General features: G+C 57.7%; 1 protein-coding gene across 1 annotated transcript in view; it reads left to right on the forward strand.

Annotated features, from left to right (window-relative positions):
• Positions 1-3,138: 3,138 nt before the first annotated feature.
• Positions 3,139-20,000, forward strand: part of LOC137307967 (TBC1 domain family member 10A-like) — a gene marked incomplete at its 5' end in the record, with an annotated part of 22,833 nt that continues 5,971 nt past the window's right edge. The window contains 5 exons of the mRNA XM_067976957.1: positions 3,139-3,238; positions 6,298-6,405; positions 13,614-13,720; positions 16,625-16,739; positions 19,212-19,277. Coding sequence (XP_067833058.1) covers positions 3,139-3,238; positions 6,298-6,405; positions 13,614-13,720; positions 16,625-16,739; positions 19,212-19,277 — 496 coding nt within the window. The remainder of the gene's footprint in view (positions 3,239-6,297; positions 6,406-13,613; positions 13,721-16,624; positions 16,740-19,211; positions 19,278-20,000) is intronic.

The raw sequence follows: 20,000 nt of genomic DNA on the forward strand, positions 1-20,000 counted from the left end.
TGTGGGGAAACGCGGCAGCCGACTTGCGCACAGCAAGATCCCACAAACAGCCAATGTGATAAATGACCCGGATCGTCTGTCTTTTTTTGGCGATGTCGGTCGAGGGATAAATATCGGGGCCCAGGACCCCCGGGGAGAACTCCCCCCTGCTCTTCTTCCGATAGTGGGCCGTGGGATCTTTTACACCCGCCCGAGAGGGGCAGACGGGGCCCTCGGTTTAACGTCTCGTCCCCGAAAGACGGCCCCTCCGACAGTGCGGCGCTCCCTCAGTACTGACCCTCCGACAGTGCGGCGCTCCCTCAGTACTGACCCTCCGACAGTGCGGCGCTCCCTCAGTACTGACCCTCCGACAGTGCGGCCCTCCCTCAGTACTGACCCTCCGACAGTGCGGCCCTCCCTCGGTACTGACCCTCCGACAGTGCGGCGCTCCCTCAGTACCGACCCTCCGACAGTGCGGCGCTCCCTCAGTACTGACCCTCCGACAGTGCGGCGCTCCCTCAGTACCGACCCTCCGACAGTGCGGCGCTCCCTCAGTACTGACCCTCCGACAGTGCGGCGCTCCCTCAGTACTGACCCTCCGACAGTGCGGCGCTCCCTCAGTACTGACCCTCCGACAGTGCGGCGCTCCCTCAGTACTGACCCTCCGACAGTGCGGCCCTCCCTCAGTACTGACCCTCCGACAGTGCGATGCTCCCTCAGTACCGACCCTCCGACAGTGCGGGGCTCCCTCAGTACCGACCCTCCGACAGTGCGGCGCTCCCTCGGTACCGACCCTCCGACAGTGCGGCGCTCCCTCGGTACCGACCCTCCGACAGTGCGGCGCTCCCTCGGTACCGACCCTCCGACAGTGCGGCGCTCCCTCAGTACCGACCCTCCGACAGTGCGGCGCTCCCTCAGTACCGACCCTCCGACAGTGCGGCTCTCCCTCAGTACTGACCCTCCGACAGTGTGGCGCTCCCTCAGTACTGACCCTCCGACAGCGCGGCGCTCCCTCAGTACTGACCCTCCGACAGTGCGGCGCTCCCTCAGTACCGACCCTCCGACAGTGCGGCGCTCCCTCAGTACCGACCCTCCGACAGTGCGGCGCTCCCTCAATGCCGACCCTCCGACAGTGCGGCGCTCCCTCAGTACTGACCCTCCGACAGTGCGGCGCTCCCTCAGTACTGACCCTCCGACAGTGCGGCGCTCCCTCAGTACCGACCCTCCGACAGTGCGGCGCTCCCTCAATGCCGACCCTCCGACAGTGCGGCACTCCCTCAGTACCGACCCTCCGACAGTGCGGCGCTCCCTCAGTACTGACCCTCCGACAGTGCGGCGCTCCCTCAGTACCGACCCTCCGACAGTGCGGCTCTCCCTCAGCACCGACCCTCCGACAGTGCGGCGCTCCCTCAGTACTGACCCTCCGACAGTGCGGCCCTCCCTCAGTACTGACCCTCCGACAGTGCGGCCCTCCCTCAGCACTGACCCTCCGACAGTGCGGCGCTCCCTCGGTACCGACCCTCCGACAGTGCGGCGCTCCCTCGGTACCGACCCTCCGACAGTGCGGCGCTCCCTCGGTACTGACCCTCCGACAGTGCGGCGCTCCCTCAGTACTGACCCTCCGACAGTGCAGCGCTCCCTCAGTACCGACCCTCCGACAGTGCGGCGCTCCCTCAGTACCGACCCTCCGACAGTGCGGCTCTCCCTCAGTACCGACCCTCCGACAGTGCGGCGCTCCCTCAGTACCGACCCTCCGACAGTGCGGCGCTCCCTCAATGCCGACCCTCCGACAGTGCGGCGCTCCCTCAGTACTGACCCTCCGACAGTGCGGCGCTCCCTCAGTACTGACCCTCCGACAGTGCGGCGCTCCCTCAGTACTGACCCTCCGACAGTGCGGCGCTCCCTCAGTACCGACCCTCCGACAGTGCGGCGCTCCCTCAATGCCGACCCTCCGACAGTGCGGCACTCCCTCAGTACCGACCCTCCGACAGTGCGGCGCTCCCTCAGTACTGACCCTCCGACAGTGCGGCGCTCCCTCAGTACCGACCCTCCGACAGTGCGGCTCTCCCTCAGCACCGACCCTCCGACAGTGCGGCGCTCCCTCAGTACTGACCCTCCGACAGTGCGGCCCTCCCTCAGTACTGACCCTCCGACAGTGCGGCCCTCCCTCAGTACTGACCCTCCGACAGTGCGGCGCTCCCTCAGTACCGACCCTCCGACAGTGCGGCGCTCCCTCAGTACCGACCCTCCGACAGTGCGGCGCTCCCTCAGTACTGACCCTCCGACAGTGCGGCGCTCCCTCAGTACTGACCCTCCGACAGTGCGGCGCTCCCTCAGTACTGACCCTCCGACAGTGCGGCGCTCCCTCAGTACTGACCCTCCGACAGTGCGGCGCTCCCTCAGTACTGACCCTCCGACAGTGCGGCGCTCCCTCAGTACTGACCCTCCGACAGTGCGGCGCTCGCTCAGTACTGACCCTCCGACAGTGCGGCGCTCCCTCAGTACTGACCCTCCGACAGTGCGGCGCTCCCTCAGTACTGAGACCAGGGACCGTCGGCCTGCATTATGGGGCTCGAACCCTTGACCTTCTGACTCTAAGTCGAATTGTACACAATCCCAATGGACCAAACCCCTTCCCATTCACTCCCACTGTACACAATCCCAATGGACCAAACCCTTCCCATTCACTCCCACTGTACACAATCCCAATGGACCAAACCCTTCCCATTCACTCCCACTGTACACAATCCCAATGGACCAAACCCCTTCCCATTCACTCCCACTGGACACAATCCCAATGGACCAAACCCTTCCCATTCACTCCCACTGTACACAATCCCAATGGACCAAACCCCTTCCCATTCACTCCCACTGTACACAATCCCAATGGACCAAACCCCTTCCCATTCACTCCCACTGGACACAATCCCAATGGACCAAACCCCTTCCCATTCACTCCCACTGGACACAATCCCAATGGACCAAACCCCTTCCCATTCACTCCCACTGTACACAATCCCAATGGACCAAACCCCTTCCCATTCGCTCCCACTGTACACAATCCCAATGGACCAAACCCCTTCCCATTCGCTCCCATTGTACAGGGGGTAGAGATGTGGAGGATTCTGGTAACTAAGCCTCACTCATTTGCCATTTCAGAGGAGATGAGGTCTCGGCCGAGGTGATCAGACAGAGGGAGATGAAATGGCTTGAGATGGACCGCAACTGGGACAAATGGATCAGCAAGAAACACACAAAGGTAAGTCTTTCACTCACTCAGCACTGTGCACAGTTCCGGTCTCCATATACCTTGGTTAGACCGCACTTGGAGCACTGTGCACAGTTCCGGTCTCCATATACCTTGGTTAGACCACACTCGGAGCACTGTGCACAGTTCTGGTCTCCAAATACCTTGGTTAGACCACACTCGGAGCACTGTGCACAGTTCTGGTCTCCATATACCTTGGTTAGACCACACTCGGAGCACTGTGCACAGTTCTGGTCTCCAAATACCTTGGTTAGACCACACTTGGAGCACTGTGCACAGTTCTGGTCTCCATATACCTTGGTTAGACCACACTCGGAGCACTGTGCACAGTTCTGGTCTCCATATACCTTGGTTAGACCACACTCGGAGCACTGTGCACAGTTCTGGTCTCCATATACCTTGGTTAGACCACACTTGGAGCACTGTGCACAGTTCTGGTCTCCATATACCTGGGTTAGACCACACTCGGAGCACTGTGCACAGTTCTGGTCTCCAAATACCTTGGTTAGACCACACTTGGAGCACTGTGTACAGTTCTGGTCTCCATACACCTTGGTTAGACCACACTCGGAGCACTGTGCACAGTTCTGGTCTCCAAATACCTTGGTTAGACCACACTCGGAGCACTGTGCACAGTCCTGGTCTCCATATACCTTGGTTCGACCACACTTGGAGCACTGTGCACAGTTCCGGTCTCCATATACCTTGGTTAGACCACACTCGGAGCACTGTGCACAGTTCTGGTCTCCATATACCTTGGTTAGACCACACTTGGAGCACTGTGCGCAGTTCTGGTCTCCATATACCTTGGTTAGACCACACTCGGAGCACTGTGCACAGTTCTGGTCTCCATATACCTTGGTTAGACCACACTTGGAGCACTGTGCACAGTTCTGGTCTCCATATACCTTGGTTAGACCGCACTCGGAGCACTGTGCTCAGTTCTGGTCTCCAAATACCTAGGTTAGACCACACTCGGAGCACTGTGCACAGTTCTGGTCTCCATATACCTTGGTTAGACCACACTCGGAGCACTGTGCACAGTTCTGGTCTCCATATACCTTGGTTAGACCACACTCGGGGCACTGTGCACAGTTCTGGTCTCCATATACCTTGGTTAGACCACACTCGGAGCACTGTGCACAGTTCTGGTCTCCATATACCTTGGTTAGACCACACTCGGAGCACTGTGCACAGTTCTGGTCTCCATATACCTTGGTTAGACCACACTGGGAGCACTGTGCACAGTTCTGGTCTCCGTATACTTTGGTTAGACCACACTTGGAGCATTGTGCACAGTTCTGGTCTCCATATACCTTGGTTAGACCACACTTGGAGCACTGGGCACAGTTCTGGTCTCCGTATACCTTGGTTAGACCACACTTGGAGCACTGGGCACAGTTCTGGTCTCCGTATACCTTGGTAAGACCACACTCAGAGCACTGTGCACAGTTCTGGTCTCCGTATACCTTGGTTGGACCACACTCGGAGCACTGTGCGCAGTTCTGGTCTCCATATACCTTGGTTAGACCACACTTGGAGCACTGTGCACAGTTCTGGTCTCCGTATACCTTGGTTAGACCACACTTGGAGCACTGGGCACAGTTCTGGTCTCCATATACCTTGGTTAGACCACACTCGGAGCACTGTGCACAGTTCTGGTCTCCATATACCTTGGTTGGACCACACTTGGAGCACTGTGCACAGTTCTGGTCTCCATATACCTGGGTTAGACCACACTTGGAGCACTGTTCACAGTTCTGGTCTCCATATACCTTGGTTAGACCACACTCGGAGCACCGTGCACAGTTCTGGTCTCCATATACCTTGGTTAGACCACACTCGGAGCACTGTGCACAGTTCTGGTCTCCATATACCTTGGTTGGACCACACTCGGAGCACTGTGCACAGTTCTGGTCTCTGTGTACCTTGGTTAGACCACACTTGGAGCACTGTGCACAGTTCTGGTCTCCATATACCTGGGTTAGACCACACTCGGAGCACTGTGCACAGTTCTGGTCTCCATATACCTTGGTTAGACCACACTTGGAGCACTGAGCACAGTTCTGGTCTCCATATACCTTGGTTAGACCACACTTGGAGCACTGTGCACAGTTCTGGTCTCCATATACCTGGGTTAGACCACACTTGGAGCACTGTGCACAGTTCTGGTCTCCATATACCTTGGTTAGACCACACTCGGAGCACTGTGCACAGTTCTGGTCTCCATATACCTTGGTTAGACCACACTCGGAGCACTGTGCACAGTTCTGGTCTCCATATACCTGGGTTAGACCACACTTGGAGCACTGTGCACAGTTCTGGTCTCCATATACCTTGGTTAGACCACACTTGGAGCACTGTGCACAGTTCTGGTCTCCATATTATAAAAAGGACATAGAGGCACTGGAGAAGGTGCAAAAAAGATTCACAAGGATGATCCCAGAACTGAGAGGTTTATAACTATCAGGAAAGATTGAACAGGCTGGGGCTCGTTTCTCTAGAAAAGAGAAGACTGAGGGGTGACCTGATGGAGGTCTTTAAGATTATGAAAGGGTTCGATAGGGTAGACGTAGAGAAGATATTTCCACTTGTGGGGGAGACCAGAACGAGGGGGGCCATAAATATAAGAGAGTCACTAATAAATCCAATCGGGAATTCAGGAGAAACTTCTTTCCCCAGAGAGCGGTGGGAATGTGGAACTCGCTCCCACAAGGAGTAGTCGAGGGGAATAGTGGAGATGGATTTAAGGGGAAGCTGGAGAAACACATGAGGGAGAAAGGGATAGAAGGAGATGGTGAGAGGGTGAGATGGAGGAGGGAGGGAGGAGGCTCGTGGGGAGTGTAAACACCGGGATAGACCGGGTGGGCCGAGTGGCCTGTTTCTGTGCTGTAAATTCGATGTCATATCTTTGCAACTTGTGTTTCTCGATACGTTGGGGGTTCAAGGCTCCGAGGGGGGTCCCGAGATGACCAGAGGACGTCTGGAGTGACACCCAGAAATGTGAACACCTTGCCAGCCCTTGTAACCTCTCCCCGTTTACCCTCCAGGTCAGAATCCGGTGTCGGAAAGGAATTCCAGCCTCGATGCGAGCTCGATGTTGGCCCATGCTGTGTGGGGGAAAAGTGAAAATGCAACAGAACAAAGATAAATTTGAGGTATGGGGCATTCCCCGGGGTCAGGGACAGGGTTAGAGACAGAGTAAAGCTCCCTCTACACTGTCCCATCAAACACTCCCAGGGTCAGGTACAGGGTTAGATACAGAGTAAAGCTCCCTCTACACTGTCCCGTCAAACACTCCCAGGGTCAGGGACAGGGTTAGATACAGAGTAAAGCTCCCTCTACACTGTCCCATCAAACACTCCCAGGGTCAGGTACAGGGTTAGATACAGAGTAAAGCTCCCTCTACACTGTCCCATCAAACACTCCCAGGGTCAGGTACAGGGTTAGATACAGAGTAAAGCTCCCTTTACACTGTCCCATCAAACACTCCCAGGGCAGGTACAGGGTTAGATACAGAGTAAAGCTCCCTCTACACTGTCCCATCAAACACTCCCAGGGTCAGGTACAGGGTTAGATACAGAGTAAAGCTCCCTCTACACTGTCCCATCAAACACTCCCAGGGTCAGGTACAGGGTTAGATACAGAGTAAAGCTCCCTCTACACTGTCCCGTCAAACACTCCCAGGGTCAGGTACAGGGTTAGATACAGAGTAAAGCACCCTCTACACTGTCCCGTCAAACACTCCCAGGGTCAGGTACAGGGTTAGATACAGAGTAAAGCTCCCTCTACACTGTCCCGTCAAACACTCCCAGGGTCAGGTACAGGGTTAGATACAGAGTAAAGCTCCCTCTACACTGTCCCGTCAAACACTCCCAGGGTCAGGTACAGGGTTAGATACAGAGTAAAGCACCCTCTACACTGTCCCGTCAAACACTCCCAGGGCAGGTACAGGGTTAGATACAGAGTAAAGCTCCCTCTACACTGTCCCATCAAACACTCCCAGGGTCAGGTACAGGGTTAGATACAGAGTAAAGTTCCCTCTACACTGTCCCATCAAACACTCCCAGGGTCAGGTACAGGGTTAGATACAGAGTAAAGCTCCCTCTACACTGTCCCATCAAACACTCCCAGGGTCAGGTACAGGGTTAGATACAGAGTAAAGCTCCCTCTACACTGTCCCGTCAAACACTCCCAGGGTCAGGTACAGGGTTCGATACAGAGTAAAGCTCCCTCTACACTGTCCCGTCAAACACTCCCAGGGTCAGGTACAGGGTTAGATACAGAGTAAAGCTCCCTCTACACTGTCCCATCAAACACTCCCAGGGCAGGTACAGGGTTAGATACAGAGTAAAGCTCCCTCTACACTGTCCCGTCAGACACTCCCAGGGCAGGTACAGGGTTAGATACAGAGTAAAGCTCCCTCTACACTGTCCCATCAAACACTCCCAGGGTCAGGTACAGGGTTAGATACAGAGTAAAGCTCCCTCTACACTGTCCCATCAAACACCCCCAGGGTCAGGTACAGGGTTAGATACAGAGTAAAGCTCCCTCGACACTGTCCCATCAAACACTCCCAGGGCAGGTACAGGGTGAGATACAGAGTAAAGCTCCCTTTACACTGTCCCATCAAACACTCCCGGGGTCAGGTACAGGGTTAGATACAGAGTAAAGCTCCCTCTACACTGTCCCATCAAACACTCCCAGGGTCAGGTACAGGGTTAGATACAGAGTAAAGCTCCCTCTACACTGTCCCATCAAACACTCCCAGGGCAGGTACAGGGTTAGATACAGAGTAAAGCTCCCTCTACACTGTCCCGTCAAACACTCCCAGGGCAGGTACAGGGTTAGATACAGAGTAAAGCTCCCTCTACACTGTCCCATCAAACACTCCCAGGGTCAGGTACAGGGTTAGATACAGAGTAAAGTTCCCTCTACACTGTCCCATCAAACACTCCCAGGGTCAGGTACAGGGTTAGATACAGAGTAAAGCTCCCTTTACACTGTCCCATCAAACACTCCCAGGGCTGGTACAGAGTTAGATACAGAGTAAAGCTCCCTCTGCACTGTCCCATCAAACACTCCCAGGGTCAGGTACAGGGTTAGATACAGAGTAAAGCTCCCTTTACACTGTCCCATCAAACACTCCCAGGGCAGGTACAGGGTTAGATACAGAGTAAAGCTCCCTCTACACTGTCCCATCAAACACTCCCAGGGTCAGGTACAGGGTTAGATACAGAGTAAAGCTCCCTCTACACTGTCCCATCAAACACTCCCAGGGTCAGGTACAGGGTTAGATACAGAGTAAAGCTCCCTCTACACTGTCCCGTCAAACACTCCCAGGGTCAGGTACAGGGTTAGATACAGAGTAAAGCACCCTCTACACTGTCCCGTCAAACACTCCCAGGGTCAGGTACAGGGTTAGATACAGAGTAAAGCTCCCTCTACACTGTCCCATCAAACACTCCCAGGGTCAGGTACAGGGTTAGATACAGAGTAAAGCTCCCTCTACACTGTCCCATCAAACACTCCCAGGGTCAGGTACAGGGTTAGATACAGAGTAAAGCTCCCTCTACACTGTCCCGTCAAACACTCCCAGGGTCAGGTACAGGGTTAGATACAGAGTAAAGCACCCTCTACACTGTCCCGTCAAACACTCCCAGGGCAGGTACAGGGTTAGATACAGAGTAAAGCTCCCTCTACACTGTCCCATCAAACACTCCCAGGGTCAGGTACAGGGTTAGATACAGAGTAAAGCTCCCTCTACACTGTCCCATCAAACACTCCCAGGGTCAGGTACAGGGTTAGATACAGAGTAAAGCTCCCTCTACACTGTCCCATCAAACACTCCCAGGGGCAGGTACAGGGTTAGATACAGAGTAAAGCTCCCTCTACACTGTCCCATCAAACACTCCCAGGGCAGGTACAGGGTTAGATACAGAGTAAAGCTCCCTCTACACTGTCCCGTCAAACACTCCCAGGTCAGGTACAAGATCTCCCATCTCTACAGCCCCCCCTTTAACGGAGTGAAACGTCCCCCAGGGCCCTGCACAGGAGCGTAAATCAGAGTAAAATTCCCCACCGAGACCCCCTGAGGAGATATTCGGCCAGGAGAGCAAAAGCTCGGTCAAAGAGGGAGGTTTTAAGGAGCGTCTTAAAGGAGGAGAGAGAGAGAGACGGAGAGGTTTAGGGAGGGAATTCCAGAGCTCGGGGCCCGAGCCAGCTGAAGGCACGGCCGCCAATGGTGGAGCGATGGGAATCGAGGGGGATGGACAAGAGGGCGGAATCGGAGGAGGGCAGAGATCTCGGAGGGTCGTAGGAGGTTACAGAGATAGGGAGGGAGGGGGGCGAGGGGCCGTGGAGGGATTTGAACAGGAGGATGGAGAATTTGAAAATCGAGGTGTTCCCAGACCGGGAGCCAATGTGGGTCCAGCGAGCACAGGGGGTGAGGGGTGAACGGGACTCGGTGCGAGTTAGGATATTAGGGAGGGGGCAGCAGATGAGTTGATGGTTACTGAGGGTGGGAGATGAGAGGCCGGCCAGGAGAGCATTGGGAACAGTCCAGTCCGGAGGTAACAAAGGCACGGACGAGGGTTTCAGCAGCAGATGAGCTGAGGCAGGGGGTGGAGACGGACGATGTTACTGAGGGTGGGAGTAGACGGTCTCGGTGATGGGGTGGAGACGGACGATGTTACTGAGGGTGGGAGTAGACGGTCTCGGCGATGGGGTGGAGACGGGCGATGTTACTGAGGGTGGGAGTAGGCGGTCTCGGTGATGGGGTGGAGACGGACGATGTTACTGAGGGTGGGAGTAGGCGGTCTCGGTGATGGGGTGGAGACGGACGATGTTACTGAGGGTGGGAGTAGACGGTCTCGGTGATGGGGTGGAGACGGACGATGTTACTGAGGGTGGGAGTAGACGGTCTCGGTGATGGGGTGGAGACGGGCGATGTTACTGAGGGTGGGAGTAGGCGGTCTCGGTGATGGGGTGGAGACGGACGATGTTACTGAGGGTGGGAGTAGACGGTCTCGGTGATGGGGTGGAGACGGACGATGTTACTGAGGGTGGGAGTAGGCGGTCTCGGTGATGGGGTGGAGACGGACGATGTTACTGAGGGTGGGAGTAGGCGGTCTCGGTGATGGGGTGGAGACGGACGATGTTACTGAGGGTGGGAGTAGGCGGTCTCGGTGATGGGGCGGAGACGGACGATGTTACTGAGGGTGGGAGTAGGCGGTCTCGGTGATGGGGCGGAGACGGACGATGTTACTGAGGGTGGGAGTAGACGGTCTCGGTGATGGGGTGGAGACGGACGATGTTACTGAGGGTGGGAGTAGACGGTCTCGGTGATGGGGTGGAGACGGACGATGTTACTGAGGGTGGGAGTAGACGGTCTCGGTGATGGGGTGGAGACGGACGATGTTACTGAGGGTGGGAGTAGGTGGTCTCGGTGATGGGGTGGAGACGGACGATGTTACTGAGGGTGGGAGTAGACGGTCTCGGTGATGGGGTGGAGACGGACGATGTTACTGAGGGTGGGAGTAGGCGGTCTCAGTGATGGGGTGGAGACGGACGATGTTACTGAGGGTGGGAGTAGACGGTCTCGGTGATGGGGTGGAGACGGACGATGTTACTGAGGGTGGGAGTAGGTGGTCTCGGTGATGGGGTGGAGACGGACGATGTTACTGAGGGTGGGAGTAGACGGTCTCAGTGATGGGGTGGAGACGGACGATGTTACTGAGGGTGGGAGTAGACGGTCTCGGTGATGGGGTGGAGACGGACGATGTTACTGAGGGTGGGAGTAGGCGGTCTCGGTGATGGGGTGGAGACGGACGATGTTACTGAGGGTGGGAGTAGACGGTCTCGGTGATGGGGTGGAGACGGACGATGTTACTGAGGGTGGGAGTAGGTGGTCTCGGTGATGGGGTGGAGACGGACGATGTTACTGAGGGTGGGAGTAGACGGTCTCGGTGATGGGGCGGAGACGGACGATGTTACTGAGGGTGGGAGTAGGTGGTCTCGGTGATGGGGTGGAGACGGACGATGTTACTGAGGGTGGGAGTAGACGGTCTCGGTGATGGGGCGGAGACGGACGATGTTACTGAGGGTGGGAGTAGGCGGTCTCGGTGATGGGGCGGAGACGGACGATGTTACTGAGGGTGGGAGTAGACGGTCTCGGTGATGGGGTGGAGACGGACGATGTTACTGAGGGTGGGAGTAGGCGGTCTCGGTGATGGGGTGGAGACGGACGATGTTACTGAGGGTGGGAGTAGACGGTCTCGGTGATGGGGTGGAGACGGACGATGTTACTGAGGGTGGGAGTAGACGGTCTCGGTGATGGGGTGGAGACGGACGATGTTACTGAGGGTGGGAGGAGACGGTCTCGGTGATGGGGCGGAGACGGGCGATGTTACTGAGGGTGGGAGTAGGCGGTCTCGGTGATGGGGTGGAGACGGACGATGTTACTGAGGGTGGGAGTAGACGGTCTCGGTGATGGGGCGGAGACGGACGATGTTACTGAGGGTGGGAGTAGACGGTCTCGGTGATGGGGTGGAGACGGGCGATGTTACTGAGGGTGGGAGTAGGTGGTCTCGGTGATGGGGTGGAGACGGACGATGTTACTGAGGGTGGGAGTAGGCGGTCTCGGTGATGGGGTGGAGACGGACGATGTTACTGAGGGTGGGAGTAGGCGGTCTCGGTGATGGGGTGGAGACGGACGATGTTACTGAGGGTGGGAGTAGACGGTCTCGGTGATGGGGGTGGAGACGGACGATGTTACTGAGGGTGGGAGTAGACGGTCTCGGTGATGGGGTGGAGACGGACGATGTTACTGAGGGTGGGAGTAGACGGTCTCGGTGATGGGGTGGAGACGGACGATGTTACTGAGGGTGGGAGTAGGCGGTCTCGGTGATGGGGTGGAGACGGACGATGTTACTGAGGGTGGGAGTAGGCGGTCTCGGTGATGGGGTGGAGACGGACGATGTTACTGAGGGTGGGAGTAGGCGGTCTCGGTGATGGGGTGGAGACGGACGATGTTACTGAGGGTGGGAGTAGGCGGTCTCGGTGATGGGGTGGAGACGGACGATGTTACTGAGGGTGGGAGTAGACGGTCTCGGTGATGGGGCGGAGACGGACGATGTTACTGAGGGTGGGAGTAGGCGGTCTCGGGGTGGAGATGGGGTCAGAAGCTCATCTCAGGGTCAAATCGGATGCCGAGCTTTGCGGACGGTCTCGATCTGCCTCGGACAGCGTCCGGGGAGAGGGACGGAGTCGGGGAGGAGGGGACCGGAGAATGTCGGACGAGCAGTGGGGCAAATGAGAGAGAGTGGAGGGGTGGGTCGAGGGAGGTGGAGGGCGAGGCGGAGCTGGGGCTCGCCAGCGTCCATGTGGGATCCGACGCTGTGTTTTCGGATGGTGTCGGCCGAGGGGCAGCAGGGGGATGAGAGGAGGGGGCCAGGGATCGGTCCGAGGGGGGACTCTGGAGGGAACGGTGCAGGGAGAGGGAGGAGAAGCCATTGGAGAACACTCCCTCAAACCCATCTCACGTTGGTCTCCAATCATTGGGAGGAAGAATAGAAAAACAGAACATTTCCTAAAAGGTGGTGTTCAGAGGGATTTGGGAGTCCTCGTACACAAAACACAGAGAGCTAACATACAGGTACAGCGAGCAATCAGGAAGGCAAATGGTACGTTGGCCTTTATTGAAGGGAATTGGAGTCCAAGAGTGAGGAAGTCTTACTACAATTGTACAGGGGCTTTGGAGAGACCTCACCTGGAGCACTGCGGACAGTTTTGGTCTCCTTATCTCAGGAAGGATAGACTTGCCTTAGAGGCGGTGCAATGAAGGTTCACTCGATCGACTCCTGGGATGAGAGGGTTGTCCTATGAGGAGAGGTTGAGTAGAATGGGCCGATACTCTCTGGAGTTTGGAAGAACGAGAGGCGATCTCATTGAAACAGATAAGATTCTGAGGGGGGTTTGACAGGGTAGATGCCGAGAGGCTGTTTCCCCCCCCGGGGCTGGAGAGTCTAGAACCAGGGGGCATAGTCTCAGGATAAGGGGTCGGCCATCCTAGACTGAGAGGAGGAGGAATTTCCTCACTCGGAGGGAGGTGAATCTTTGGAATTCTCTCCCCCAGAGGGCTGTGGACGTTCGGCCGTTGAGGAGATTCAAGACTTGAGATTTTCGGGGAATCGAGGGATACGGGGATCGGAGGGGGGGAAAGTGGGGTTGAGGCCGAAGGTCGGCCGTGATCTGATTGAACGGCGGGGCAGGATCGAGGGGCCGAACGGCCTGCCCCCTGCTCCGATTTCTTCTGCCCCTATGCGGCCGTGGTTGACCAGTGGTTGCCCTGGGCTTTGTCTTTCAGGCGCTGGACCGTTCCCCGGGGGACAGGCAGTGGTTGGACGCCATTGAGAAAGACTTGCACCGTCAGTTCCCATTCCACGAGATGTTCGTGTCGCGTGAGGGACACGGGTAAGCCGGGCGAGGCGGAGGAGACCGCTGCGTGGACGGGAGAGCGATTTGGGAGGTCTTCGGATGACGGCGGAGCGGGGGGAGGCTACTGGAGCAGGAGAGCTGTGGAACAGGCTCGAGGGGCCGAATGGCCTCCTGCTGTTCCTATAACAGGCTGGAGGGGCTGAATGGCCTCCTGCTGTTCCTGTAACAGACTGGAGGGGCTGAATGGCCTCCTCCTGTTCCGATAACAGGCTCGAGGGGCCGAATGGCCTCCTCCTGTTCCGATAACAGGCTCGAGGGGCCGAATGGCCTCCTGCTGTTCCTATAACAGGCTCGAGGGGCCGAATAGGCCTCCTGCTGTTCCTATAACAGGCTCGAGGGGCTGAATGGGCCTCCTCCTGTTCCTATAACAGACTAGAGGGGCTGAATGGCCTCCTCCTGTTCCGATAACAGGCTCGAGGGGCCGAATGGCCTCCTGCTGTTCCTATAACAGGCTCGAGGGGCCGAATAGGCCTCCTGCTGTTCCTATAACAGGCTCGAGGGGCTGAATGGCCTCCTGCTATTCCTATAACAGACTAGAGGGGCTGAATGGGCCTCCTGCTGTTCCTATAACAGACTAGAGGGGCTGAATGGGCCTCCTCCTGTTCCTATAACAGGCTCGAGGGGCTGAATGGGCCTCCTGCTGTTCCTATAACAGGCTCGAGGGGCTGAATGGCCTCCTCCTGTTCCTATAACAGACTAGAGGGGCTGAATGGCCTCCTCCTGTTCCTATAACAGGCTCGAGGGGCTGAATGGCCTCCTCCTGTTCCTATAACAGACTAGAGGGGCTGAATGGGCCTCCTCCTGTTCCTATAACAGACTAGAGGGGCTGAATGTGCCTCCTCCTGTTCCTATAACAGGCTCGAGGGGCTGAATGGCCTCCTGCTGTTCCTATAACAGGCTCGAGGGGCTGAATGGCCTCCTCCTGTTCCTATAACAGACTAGAGGGGCTGAATGGGCCTCCTCCTGTTCCTATAACAGACTAGAGGGGCTGAATGGCCTCCTCCTGTTCCTATAACAGGCTCGAGGGGCTGAATGGCCTCCTCCTGTTCCTATAACAGACTAGAGGGGCTGAATGGGCCTCCTCCTGTTCCTATAACAGACTAGAGGGGCTGAATGTGCCTCCTCCTGTTCCTATAACAGGCTCGAGGGGCTGAATGGCCTCCTGCTGTTCCTATAACAGGCTCGAGGGGCTGAATGGCCTCCTCCTGTTCCTATAACAGACTAGAGGGGCTGAATGGGCCTCCTCCTGTTCCTATAACAGACTAGAGGGGCTGAATGTGCCTCCTCCTGTTCCTATAACAGGCTCGAGGGGCTGAATGGGCCTTCTCCTGTTCTTATAACAGACTGGAGGGGCTGAATGGGCCTCCTCCTGTTCCTATAACAGGCTAGAGGGGCTGAATGGCCTCCTGCTGTTCCTATAACAGGCTCGAGGGGCGGAATGGCCGGCTGCTGTTCCTATAACAGGCTAGAGGGGCTGAATGGGCCTCCTCCTGTTCCTATAACAGACTAGAGGGGCTGAATGGGCCTCCTCCTGTTCCTATAACAGACTAGAGGGGCTGAATGGGCCTCCTCCTGTTCCTATAACAGACTAGAGGGGCTGAATGGCCTCCTCCTGTTCCTATAACAGGCTCGAGGGGCTGAATGGCCTCCTCCTGTTCCTATAACAGACTAGAGGGGCTGAATGGCCTCCTCCTGTTCCTATAACAGGCTCGAGGGGCTGAATGGCCTCCTCCTGTTCCTATAACAGACTAGAGGGGCTGAATGGGCCTCCTCCTGTTCCTATAACAGACTAGAGGGGCTGAATGTGCCTCCTCCTGTTCCTATAACAGGCTCGAGGGGCTGAATGGCCTCCTGCTGTTCCTATAACAGGCTCGAGGGGCTGAATGGCCTCCTCCTGTTCCTATAACAGACTAGAGGGGCTGAATGGGCCTCCTCCTGTTCCTATAACAGACTAGAGGGGCTGAATGTGCCTCCTCCTGTTCCTATAACAGGCTCGAGGGGCTGAATGGGCCTCCTCCTGTTCTTATAACAGACTGGAGGGGCTGAATGGGCCTCCTCCTGTTCCTATAACAGGCTAGATGGGCTGAATGGCCTCCTGCTGTTCCTATAACAGGCTCGAGGGGCGGAATGGCCGGCTGCTGTTCCTATAACAGGCTAGAGGGGCTGAATGGGCCTCCTCCTGTTCCTATAACAGGCTCGAGGGGCTGAATGGGCCTCCTCCTGTTCCTATAACAGGCTCGAGGGGCTGAATGGGCCTCCTCCTGTTCCTATAACAGGCTCGAGGGGCTGAATGGGCCTCCTCCTGTTCCTATAACAGGCTCGAGGGGCTGAATGGGCCTCCTCCTGTTCCTATAACAGACTGGAGGGGTTGAATGGGCCTCCTGCTGTTCCTATAACAGGCTCGAGGGGCTGAATGGGCCTCCTCCTGTTCTTATAACAGACTAGAGGGGCTGAATGGCCTCCTCCTGTTCCTATAACAGATTGGAGGGGCTGAATGGGCCTCCTCCTGTTCCTACAACAGACTGGAGGGGCTGAATGGGCCTCCTCCTGTTCCTATAACAGACTGGAGGGGCTGAATGGGCCTCCTCCTGTTCCTATAACAGACTAGAGGGGCTGAATGGCCTCCTCCTGTTCCTATAACAGATTGGAGGGGCTGAATGGGCCTCCTCCTGTTCCTATAACAGACTAGAGGGGCTGAATGGGCCTCCTCCTGTTCCTATAACAGACTGGAGGGGCTGAATGGGCCTCCTCCTGTTCCTATAACAGACTAGAGGGGCTGAATGGGCCTCCTGCTGTTCCTATAACAGGCTCGAGGGGCTGAATGGCCTCCTGCTGATCTGAAGTGCTCGAGTAACGTCTTTTTTTGTCTTCGCCTGGCAGCCAGCAGGACCTGTATCGTATCCTGAAAGCCTACACCGTGTACCAACCCGAGGAAGGTTACTGCCAGGCCCAGGGACCACTGGCTGCTGTTTTGTTGATGCAGATGCCAGCAGAGGTAAACTTTGAGCCTTCCCACTCCAGAAGCCTGAACAAAAACATCCCCCGTCTCTCCAGCCCCCTTTAACGGAGTGAAACGTCCCCCAGGGCCCTGCACAGGAGCGTAAATCAGAGTAAAATTCCCCACCGAGACCCCCTGAGGAGATATTCGGCCAGGAGAGCAAAAGCCCGGGCAAAGAGGGAGGTTTTAAGGAGCGTCTTAAAGGAGGAGGGAGAGAGGCGGAGAGGTTCAGGGAGGGAATTCCAGAGCTCAGGGCCCCAGGCAGCTGAAGGCACGGCCGCCAATGGTGGAGCGATGGGAATCGAGGGGGATGGACAAGAGGCCGGAATCGGAGGAGGGCAGAGATCTCGGAGGGTCGTAGGGGGTTACAGAGATAGGGAGGGAGGGGGGCGAGGGGCCGTGGAGAGGGAGGGTCGGTACTGAGGGAGAGCCGCACTGTCGGAGGGTCGGTACTGAGGGAGCGCCGCACTGTCGGAGGGTCGGTACTGAGGGAGCGCCGCACTGTCGGAGGGTCGGTACTGAGGGAGCGCCGCACTGTCGGAGGGTCGGTACTGAGGGAGCTCCGCACTGTCGGAGGGTCGGTACTGAGGGAGCGCCGCACTGTCGGAGGGTCGGTACTGAGGGAGCGCCGCACTGTCGGAGGGTCAGTACTGAGGGAGGGCCGCACTGTCGGAGGGTCAGTACTGAGGGAGCGCCGCACTGTCGGAGGGTCGGTACTGAGGGAGCGCCGCACTGTCGGAGGGTCGGTACTGAGGGAGCGCCGCACTGTCGGAGGGTCAGTACCGAGGGAGCGCCGCACTGTCGGAGGGTCAGTACTGAGGGAGCGCCGCACTGTCGGAGGGTCAGTACTGAGGGAGCGCCGCACTGTCGGAGGGTCGGTACTGAGGGAGCGCCGCACTGTCGGAGGGTCGGTACTGAGGGAGCGCCGCACTGTCGGAGGGTCGGTACTGAGGGAGCGCCGCACAGTCGGAGGGTCGGTACTGAGGGAGCGCCGCACTGTCGGAGGGTCGGTACTGAGGGAGCGCCGCACTGTTGGAGGGTCGGTACTGAGGGAGGGCCGCACTGTCGGAGGGTCGGTACTGAGGGAGGGCCGCACTGTCGGAGGGTCAGTACTGAGGGAGCGCCGCACTGTCGGAGGGTCAGTACTGAGGGAGCGCCGCACTGTCGGAGGGTCAGTACTGAGGGAGCGCCGCACTGTCGGAGGGTCGGTACTGAGGGAGCGCCGCACTGTCGGAGGGTCGGTACTGAGGGAGCGCCGCACTGTCGGAGGGTCGGTACTGAGGGAGCGCCGCACTGTCGGAGGGTCAGTACTGAGAGAGCGCCGCACTGTCGGAGGGTCAGTACTGAGGTGTTCCCAGACCGGGACCCAGTGTGGGTCCAGCGAGCACGGGGGGGTGAGGGGTGAACGGGACTCGGTGCGAGTTAGGATATTCGGAGGGGGGGCATCAGATGAGTTGATGGTTACTGAGGGTGGGAGGTTGGAGACCGGCCAGGAGAGCATTGGGAACAGTCCAGTCCGGAGGTAACGAAGGCACGGACGAGGGTTTCGGCAGCGGATGAGCTGAGGCAGGGGGCGGAGACGGACGATGTTCCGGGAGGTGGGATTGGGCGGTCTCGGTGGTGGAGAGGAGACGGGGGTCAGGAGACCCGCTCAGGGTCAAATGGGAGGCAAAGGTTGCGTCTCTAAACCTCATTCTCTCTTCAATTGTACATGAAGGTGACTCACTAAAGGGTGTTCAATGTGGGGAGGTGGGAGTGAGGGAGATGGGGAGAGGGAGGGAGCGAGGGAGATGGGGAGAGGGTGGGAGCGAGGGAGATGGGGAGAAGGGGGGTGCGAGGGAGATGGGGAGAAGGTGGGAGCGAGGGAGATGGGGAGAAGGTGGGAGCGAGGGAGATGGGGAGAAGGTGGGAGCGAGGGAGATGGGGAGAAGGTGGGATTGAGGGAGATGGGGAGAAGGTGGGATTGAGGGAGATGGGGAGAAGGTGGGATTGAGGGAGATGGGGAGAAGGTGGGAGCGAGGGAGATGGGGAGAAGGTGGGATTGAGGGAGATGGGGAGAAGGTGGGAGCGAGGGAGATGGGGAGAAGGTGGGAGCGAGGGAGATGGGGAGAAGGTGGGATTGAGGGAGATGGGGAGAAGGTGGGATTGAGGGAGATGGGGAGAAGGTGGGATTGAGGGAGATGGGGAGAAGGTGGGATTGAGGGAGATGGGGAGAAGGTGGGAGCGAGGGAGATGGGGAGAAGGTGGGATTGAGGGAGATGGAGAGAAGGTGGGATTGAGGGAGATGGGGAGAAGGTGGGAGCGAGGGAGATGGGGAGAAGGTGGGAGCGAGGGAGATGGGGAGAAGGTGGGAGCGAGGGAGATGGGGAGAAGGAGGGAGCGAGGGAGACGGGGAGACGGTGGGAGCGAGGGAGACGGGGAGACGGTGCTCTGATCTGACTCTCCTTATCTTCTCTCTGCCTCTCGCAGGAAGCTTTCTGGTGCTTGGTTCAAATCTGTGAACTTTATGTCCCCGGATATTACAGCCAAGGTCTGGTGAGTATTCGTGACTGACCCCTCACTCCCCTCGCTGTGATCGCTGTTCCCTCTCTCTCAGACTGCTCCCCCTCGCTGTGATCGCTGTTCCCTCTCTCGCTGCTCCCCCTCGCTGTGATCGCTGTTCCCTCTCTCTCGCGCTGCTCCCCCTCGCTGTGATCGCTGTTCCCTCTCTCTCAGACTGCTCCCCCTCGCTGTGATCGCTGTTCCCTCTCTCTGGCGCTGCTCCCCCTCGCTGTGATCGCTGTTCCCTCTCTCTCGCGCTGCTCCCCCTCGCTGTGATCGCTGTTCCCTCTCTCTGGCGCTGCTCCCCCTCGCTGTGATCGCTATTCCCTCTCTCTCAGACTGCTCCCCCTCGCTGTGATCGCTGTTCCCTCTCTCTCGCGCTGCTCCCCCTCGCTGTGATCGCTGTTCCCTCTCTCAGACTGCTCCCCCTCGCTGTGATCGCTGTTCCCTCTCTCTCAGACTGCTCCCCCTCGCTGTGATCGCTGTTCCCTCTCTCTGGCGCTGCTCCCCCTCGCTGTGATCGCTGTTCCCTCTCTCTCAGACTGCTCCCCCTCGCTGTGATCGCTGTTCCCTCTCTCTCAGACTGCTCCCCCTCGCTGTGATCGCTGTTGCCTCTCTCTCAGACTGCTCCCCCTCGCTGTGATCGCTGTTCCCTCTCTCTCAGACTGCTCCCCCTCGCTGTGATCACTGTTCCCTCTCTCTCAGACTGATCCCCCT

The sequence above is a fragment of the Heptranchias perlo genome, unplaced genomic scaffold (genome assembly GCF_035084215.1).
Source record: "Heptranchias perlo isolate sHepPer1 unplaced genomic scaffold, sHepPer1.hap1 HAP1_SCAFFOLD_1168, whole genome shotgun sequence".
NCBI lineage: Eukaryota > Metazoa > Chordata > Chondrichthyes > Hexanchiformes > Hexanchidae > Heptranchias > Heptranchias perlo.